Below are 8,657 nucleotides of genomic sequence, written 5' to 3' on the forward strand. Positions count from 1 at the left end.
TTCGGCAAACTCAGAGCACTGATTGTCATCGCTCTAGATTATTAGGATCATGAAGTACGTGATAAGTAGGACTGACACTGTAGCCTTTCTACTTCGCACGACTCCTGAAGCCCAGAGTTTCCAAAGGACTAAGCTTGTTGCCTGGGTGTTTTTTAGTGTGCTGACCAATACCGCGTGGCAGCCTCACTGCATCTACTTCTGGAGTGAACATTGAGTGAGTGAGAAGGTAATAGAGCTTCGGTGGAAAGTTTTATTGGGCCACTATATAATTGAGTATTGTGATAGCTGAGAAGTGTGTCACTGACGTTTTTGTCATAAGTCTCCCGAAGTAATCCTTTAGCAAAAAGTGTCGTTCATTTTTCAACATATAGAACTCGCTGGCACTTTGAAGTGTAAATTGATTTTCCGAGGCCGGCAAACCAGTGGAATTGCCTTTTGCAGCCGAGATCAATATTGAATTCGACCGAAGAATTTCTCACTCGGAGATCATAATAAACAATTCGTTCTAGAAATGCAAAAAGAATAGAGTTTGTTGGTTAGTGCACAAAGATATTTGGGGCAAAATTATTAAGCACCAAAGAACAAATTTACTATTAGATTTAGAACTGCAAAAAAGGGGAACAGAACCACTGAACATTTCTATATATACCATTTCATGAATTAAAAACTGAACATCAGCTTAGTCGTCGTTATCGGCCACCGTAGTGGCAAACAGCCTATATTAATCATGAAATATAAAACTATGAGGATGATATGATGACAATGGCGGTTATATACTTGGATGAACTTGGTTTTCATGTGCTTTGAAGCAAATACAAGGATAATATTGTTTTTGATTTATTGAATGCTAACAAGTGAAAACTCATTTGATGAACTTCTTGCATAGGTAAGTGTGCGTATAAATGCTTTTTCTTGTTTGCTGTACCATCCGCCCCAAAAAAATTTTATGCTAGGCTAGTTGGTACACATTTACTGGAAAAGGAGTACACGAAGACGCGTAAAGAAGAAAAAAAATGCCAGAATATCCACGGAGTGAATTAGGATGAATAAGGTGAAGCGTTCATCTTTCCGTCCATCCGTAGCTCCGTCCTTCAGCCTACCGCTTCATCAATCGTCACAGTTTACCGAATATATAGGTTTGACGGGAAAGGACTTTCGATATGATAAGTTTATCGAAAATAATGTCAATAAAAGACAACGAAAAACAACAAAGACCTTCTCAACAGATTGAAAACTGGTTGTTGAAAGCTCTCATACGAAGACGTCTTGCAAAAGAATGACTTGTAAAAGAAGAATGACTTGCAAAAAATAGTGATTTTATTTGCCCACATCACTCCTGTAATTTATCAAGTGACTCCTAAAGTCGACAGGACATCCGGTAGTCAAATTTCAGAAGTCACATAACATTCCAGCAAATATCAATTAAAGTCACTTTTTTATTAGGTACGTCAAATCCAAGTTGCTGTAAATAATCATTAACAATCATACTTTATTTCAAGGGTTCAGGCTTTTTGTTATTCATTGTATTTAGTGTTGGCATGATAACAAAAAAAAGTGGAAAACATACCCCTGTTCAATGCCAGCACCTTTACAACTGCACATGAACAGTTCGAATTCGTATAGAGGAAGCTTTCAATGCTATACGGAAGCCGATCTGAAATGAGAATTGACTAAGACACTGTGGAACAGCCATCACAAGTGCACTCTCTAACATGCAGATATCTCGGTATGTTGCAATACTTGAAGTCAGTTTGCATAAAAATTCATTCTCAGTGATGTTATCTGTGTCCACTTTAGTTATAGTGTCGCGACCGCACCCGTGTACCGGCAGAAAACAACCAAAACGGCAGTGCCGAATCTCACAACCTATTGTCCCTTTCCACTCCTGCGCTACTAGAAATAGGCACATAGGTGAATTCTTGATCCGACACTTAGAAATATCTCTGCAAGCCCAAAGGTTGTTATGCAAGGAAGCAAGAAGTTAGTAATGCGATATTGCAAAAACACCGCTTTAGTATTATTTTTTTGCGGTTCGTTGAGAGAGCGTACTCAGCACTCTGCTGCCCCGTTGTATGTGGAGCATAAGTAGGAATAAACCCCTTTCGGACCTATTTCTGCATTTTCAGTTAGTAGATAGGAGGTATTAAAACAATGCAACTGCTTGATATAAAAATTTGTTGAGCTTCGAATTGCGAAACATCATAGCTTGACATCCACGAAATAAGGGCTGTGCAATATTTTAACATGAAGACGGCCTTAAGTCGACTGTGTGAAAATGTTTTAACATTTCTGGAAGCAACCAAGAAAAAAAAATATTGGCACATTTGAACTAAACATCGCAAGTATTAAAATTGACTACGCAATCTTGAAGTTTTTAGATTTGTTAGATAACTAATTTTCAGAAGCGTAAGTTTTTACGATACCCGAAGTGGTGGTAATCATCCAGCTTGGGTCTCCCGTATGAAAGACTCCTCTAAGTGGAACGCCATACCTATGAATTGGAAAAATAAAAATTCGCTGTAATAAACATACATACGCAATTAGAATCAGATATTTCTTACCTTCGTCTGCCAAAGTAGAAGGTTCTGTTGTAAGTTATGAAGCGTTGGTTCATAAGACGCTTTATATCAAACATGCAGCTCACATGCGCAGGGTTTGTGGTTTTTACCGTCCAAATACGTTCTGAGGTGTTCTCAAACTGAAAAAAAAAATTGTACGGGACCAAATAAAATGTCCGCGAAGTCTCTTCCAGTGTGAGGATTGCGTTGATGTGAAACATTTGGGCATTTGCAGCCTGCTAATTTTGCTTTTAGTCAAGCGTGACGAGGCGGATCGATGGCTTAGAGTGTTCAAATCTTTTTTCGACAAAGCGATAGATGGAGTTGTGGCACATAAACAAACTATTCTGCAAGTTTTAAGGGCCTCTCTTAACTACTTTTCTCTTCGATTCACAGAGTGGATGACGCATGTGTGATCAGTCATTAGTTAGGTCACGTGAAAGCCACCTCAACGGGACCACCAAAACACAAGTCTGGCTTTGAATTATTTGAAAGTTCAAATTTTCCTGATGCGTACAGTTGTCCATCACTACATCATGCTCCATACAGTACGTTTAATGCGTTCCACATGATAAGTATAGTTTGCCTGAAAAATGTACTGTCTTTTTTCGAACATGGGGTGATAACACGTTTTTTTAGCGTGAGGAATAATGCACGGTAAGCGATAAAAAAGCAATGCATTATGACGAACACTTATCAACAATTTAGTGCGAACATTGCTCAGACAAACCAAGTGATACTTTCAAGAACTGAGAAAAAAAAACATCGTCTCAGGAAATTTACCTGGAGAAAAACCAGGCATCCCCTATCAAAACTTAGAAAACTGTGCACATCTCAGCAAAACTATAGGCATGACCTCACGAAAGTAATCAAATTTTGACAAAACCAAGCACAATACTCCGCAATTGTGTAGCTCTTAGCCAGACCAAGCGTCGCCTAGGTCAAAGCGAAGCTGGTCACCCACGAGCTTCGCTGTGACACAGACTTGTACCTTTAGTGCGTACACCCTTTCAAATATTTTATTTGCATTGATTGCGATTTTCGACAAATAACGAGTGACTCTGACGCCAATATCGCTGTTTCTGCGAAACGAGTGCTAGCGCTATCACCTTAACGTTGCGCAATGGTGTATGCGAGGCTTCGAAAATGCAGAGGACTGAAGTGGTGAAAATTCCATTAAGCCTCTGAAACACAATACCAAAAGTTACAACAGCTATCGAGATTGCTAAAAATAGGAACCATAGTATTGAAGATTCTTTGGGTATGGTTTTATTTTTTTTTGATGCTTTGTATTGTTGCTTTCATGTTTGCGCAGTTTCAAGAATGATAGGGAAGGAAGAACCAACAAGCTATTTAAACACCGCTGTATTGAATGTTTTTATGTAATATCATTGCTCGCGAAGTTAAGCTGCAATAAAAGCCATGCCAGTTTGTGTTTTTTTATAGGACACGAAGACCCAAATACTTACATTTACGCCTGAAACTGCTCAAACGACTAATAATGAGTTGCATGGACCTAATAAATGCAGTGACTACTACTCTAGAGACATCAATCAGAATGATACTTCCGCAGAAGTTCTGATTTGTGCTGTGATCATTTGTGGCAGAACTATGTTACGTTGTGAACATTCATGATCTTCTAGTAACTAATATTAACTACCCTATGAAGTCCTACTGAAAAACAAAATATGGTCAATGAAGGAGAAAGTATGAGATACACACTTTACTAAGTATAGATATACATACTTACTAGCTTCATTTCAGATATGTTCACAGGGTGGGTCAATATAGCGCCCATTTGTTGCGTCACCTTGGCGAAAAAGAGGAGGTTTATGGCGACGAGAAGCTGTTTGGGCGCATTTCTCCAACTCATTATTCTTAGCATAGCTGTGCGCATCACGCCAACCTCGGCATGTGTCCCACCTGATGGGGCACCAGACCTAGACGCATCTGTTCCTCTGCGCAGTATTGAACAATTGCACGTCGTTGGAAACTATTGTAAGGCTACCTTTTGTTTTCTCTTTTGTCATCGCGCATTAGATTCGCCGTAATGATTGATAAACACTGCACAAAAAGTTGCAAACTTTGAAGTAAATTTTTGTATGCCAACTTTTTCGCTTAACTAAGGGCCACATAGCACTCGAGAGCATTTTTTGGGGCTGCCTTTACTGGATGAACGGAGGCGGTGTTTTGGACGTATATCCAAAGCAGCTGTACTGGCACAACATATAAGTGACCACCATGAATGGGATGTTGTCATAAAATCATGTGGTAAGACAAGTTATGGAAAATCTTGATTTGCTGTAAATAGACTGCGTTTGTTCATAGGCGCTGTGTTTGGCCCGAATTTCTTACTTTTTATAAACATTAGACATGAACGAAGAGATACCCTGAAAAGTAGGAGTTATTAACGTAACGCCAGTAAGGAGTCAAGAGTGGTGGTTCAATAACAGCATCAAAATACAGCAATCGACATTCGGAGATTTGCCAGGCGGTAATACCGGCTGGCTTGCGTTGAAAGGGCTGGTTCCATATAGTTGGCTGTGCATAGTTGGCACTTGCGTCGTGCTGCTTGAACATGAAGAAGTACACTCGGATAGCACAATTACCCCCGTATTCTAGAACGTCCCTTCACTCAAGGCTTTACCTTCACTTGAAAAAAGCGATAGGAGCGCCTACTATAAGCACGTCAAGTCACTGCATATCTGCGATAATCTGCTGCAATTCTTGAGTAGCACAGCGTCATTCTCCGCCGAGCAGTGGCGGAGTGTTCAACTCTGTCAAGAGAAGGGTGAAAGTCGAGTTGAGAAGCGTTTCTGAATAAGGAGCTCAGAGCATAACACGAGCGTGTTGTGCACTCCCCCTGTTTTTTGTGTCTTTATTCATGTTGACGTGAGTGCTGGCTTGCGTTATGGTAGCCGTGAAATTAACTAAAGACGATAGTCTTTCTTGGGGACCTTCGATGAAAAATTTTGGTCTGTCTGTCTGCACACCATTACCCTTACTGGGTACTCTGAACGGTGCCAGCCGTTACGCCAAACGGCCGACCACATCCGCAGCGCCCACCAATGTTTCTCGAGATTCAGCGATCATTTTTGTGCGATTGTGAATTGAAAATCAATTGTTGCGCATATGTGAGGCACCATAATCACACGTCAATAGTATGTATGTGTGTCTTTTTACTAGAAAAGGCATACATAAGTAATTCTAAGGACTGTAGCGCTTAACACGCTGCGCTGACGATGCTACGCTTTCACGAAAAGGCGAGTGTTTCCAATGCTTTGCTAAGACGACACGGTGGTGGCACCTAACCGTCGCCTTGCGCTCTACACCTTATCACCTCAGAGACGGGCGTGCGCGTTTCGTTTTCCTAGATAACCGCCAAATAGCGCGCATGTCTCACGCTTGACGTGACTTGCGGCGTTCGTTTGCCTCCACTGCACGGTCGAGGCACTCTAACGCAGCGCCTCATGAATGGAATACACCAATTTTCTTCACATAATATCAAATAAACGTTTTGTTCAATCTTTCCAGACGCAAAACTATCCTCTTTCGATTACAATTGCAGATTACCATGCAGATATGGGGCAAAATTTTATCTTGGTTTGGGGTTCAAAAAACCGCAAAATGATTATAATTTACACCGCAATAGAACATTCGACGTGTACTAACATCGCATAGTACATGGCTCCCTATCATTCTGTCTCTATAGAATTGTGACTGCCCCAGCCGGGATGAAGCTCGCCACTTTATGTTCATCTGCGGAGCACTGTAGCCACTGCTCCATGGAAGCGAACGTCAGCCGTAAAAAGTCGTGCGTCTGTTGGTGATTGGAATGTTCTTATAATGATAACACAAAGGAGTTACTGAAGTAGAGATGCTTAAAATTATTGATGGGAAAAGATTAACGTTAGGTCTCTTCATAGACTTCTCGAAGGCCTTTGATTCTATAAATCAAGAGACATAACTTCAAAAGTTAAAATGCTATTGTATTCGTGGTGTCTCCTAAATTTATTCGAAAGTTATTCGACTGACCGACACAAGTGTTTGTAAACAATGAAGGAACTATTCACACTAGCAAAAATAAGACATTGCGAACCACAGGGTAACATATTCGGCCCACTTTTGATTATTATTTTTTATAAATGATATCACAAGGATAAACACATCAATAGAGTGTGTTATTTACGCAGATGATACGAGTTTTTTTTCTGAAATGAACACTGGCAATATCATATCATCGAAAAATGATACATTAGGGAAGAATTACGCTTCGATAGTAAAACCTTTTTACGTATAAACTGTACTTAAAGTAAAGCTGTTATCTTCAGAGAAAAATTTACACCATGTACAATACATATTTCATTGTACCTAAGTAATTCAAAAATAGAATTCTCTCCCTCTGCAAAGACACAAAGGAGTTGTGTTTCACAAACATATGTACGAAAGCATCACACCGATTACATAAGGAGCAAGCTTTGTAGAGTAGTAGGAATTCTTAGGAAATGTCAACGCATATTACCAGAACAGGAAAAACTTATAAAATATATCATGCCCTATTTACTCCCCGCTTAATTTAGTTGGGGGAACCGGGACAAAAATCATTCCATAACTTGATCATATCACAAAAACCGCTATACGTGCAATTAGTATGAGGCAACAATTATTGGCATGTCGTGTGAAGCGCAATAAATGCGGTTGATGCAGAACGCCAAACCAGCTCCCGACCCGTCAAATAACAAAACAGATCGTTTCCGCGAAGGCGAACGCGGGGGACCTGCGCACGGGAATAAAGGACACTCCTTTGCTCAAACGGTTCACGAGCGGCGCCGTCAATGTCTTCCCCGTTTTGGACTATAAGGGGAAGACTTACTCGGACGAGTGCCTGGCAAGAAGCAGGCCAGGCGCCGCCGTCTTAGTTTAAGCCACTGTTGGCATGCACGCGTGCCAATGAGAATGTCGCGGGGACGCATCCATAGGGCTGATAGAGACATAGTGGCTGCATGGAGACGAGTATATCCTCCCACGCTATACGTCGTTACCGAGTGTTATTAAGATGTGGGGGCGCCCCGCTGTCGCATGGACACCTGGTCAGCGCACAGGGCCAGACGGTGTATTCTCCGCGCTTACAGAGGCTTCTACGAAGCGACGTTAATGAAAAAGTTGATGGAGCCCGAGCGTGAGAACGGCTCCGACAGAGGTCCGCCGATACTTGGAACGGAGGCGTATGAAGTCCTCGAAAATTTGGTTGAACCATCCGTCCTTAGTGAGAATACTTTTCATGAAGTCATGGTTCTGCTGAGAAATCATTACATCCCCCCGAAATAATTTATAGCTGAGAGGTGAACATTCAATGGCATGGTGAAGCTTTCATGAGCATGAAAGTCTAGAAGATTTTATCCCTGAGATAAAACATTTGTCTCGAAAATGTCATCCTTTCTCAAAGACGTCATGCCGTGACAGGCTTGTGGTAGGAGTTCAGAGCGAAAACATTCAAACGGCTCAATTCACAGAAGGAAACCTGCGCTTTGAAAACGCTTCCGAAATCGCGCTTGCGCGGGAGCCATAGCAGCCAAGCAAACAGCAATAGTGCAAGCGGGATGTACAAACGCAGATGCAAATGCCGTCAAATCTGAAGTGAATCCACCTGCATGCAAAAACGACTACATTAGTGCAACAAAATTAGAAAAGAAACAACGAGTGCAGTTGTTGCGGTAAGGCGCATAACTTCGACAACTGCTGGTACAATAACTATATATGCAACCACTCCTCTCAAATAAGTCACTTACAGAGAATGTGCTCAAGAACTGCTCGACCCAAAAAAACGCACATTGTGTCAGAATCATCTCGTGAAGATGAGCTCAGGATGCACGCATGCCACAATTTATCTGGTAAGAACAAAGGCTACATAGTTACAATGACCAAAGAAAGAAAGAGCATTTTAGTGCAAGTCGAAACTGATGCCACGGTGACTGGGGTTCTTGATGAGGTGTATCGGTCAACTTTTCAGCACGCTAAGCGAGAACCTACTGTGTTTGTGCTGAAAACCTACACTGGTGCAAAGATGATTGTTTTGGAGGAGTGTGACATGAAGATGCA

General features: G+C 41.3%; 1 protein-coding gene across 1 annotated transcript; it reads right to left on the reverse strand.

The window, feature by feature from the left end:
* Positions 1-230: 230 nt before the first annotated feature.
* Positions 231-4,498, reverse strand: LOC142771385 (uncharacterized). The gene is made up of 5 exons (XM_075872860.1): positions 4,309-4,498; positions 2,562-2,698; positions 2,424-2,491; positions 1,568-1,654; positions 231-505 (listed from the first exon to the last, which is right to left on the reverse strand). Exons 1-5 carry the CDS (start codon positions 4,453-4,455, stop codon positions 354-356), a joined length of 591 nt encoding a protein of 196 aa, XP_075728975.1. The 5' UTR covers positions 4,456-4,498; the 3' UTR covers positions 231-353.
* Between the last annotated feature and the right edge of the window lie 4,159 nt (positions 4,499-8,657).

This window comes from Rhipicephalus microplus, chromosome 9, assembly GCF_043290135.1.
Source record: "Rhipicephalus microplus isolate Deutch F79 chromosome 9, USDA_Rmic, whole genome shotgun sequence".
Lineage (NCBI taxonomy): Eukaryota > Metazoa > Arthropoda > Arachnida > Ixodida > Ixodidae > Rhipicephalus > Rhipicephalus microplus.

Coding starts and splice junctions, on each gene's coding strand:
- LOC142771385 (XM_075872860.1), bottom strand. CDS start 4,455: ATGCGCACAGCTATGCTAAGAATAATGAGTTGGAGAAATGCGCCCAAA. Junction 2,699..4,308: donor ACATATCTGAAATGAAGCTA/GTAAGTATGTAT, acceptor TTTTTTTTTCAG/TTTGAGAACACCTCAGAACG. Junction 1,655..2,423: donor GATGATTACCACCACTTCGG/GTATCGTAAAAA, acceptor TTCTCATTTCAG/ATCGGCTTCCGTATAGCATT.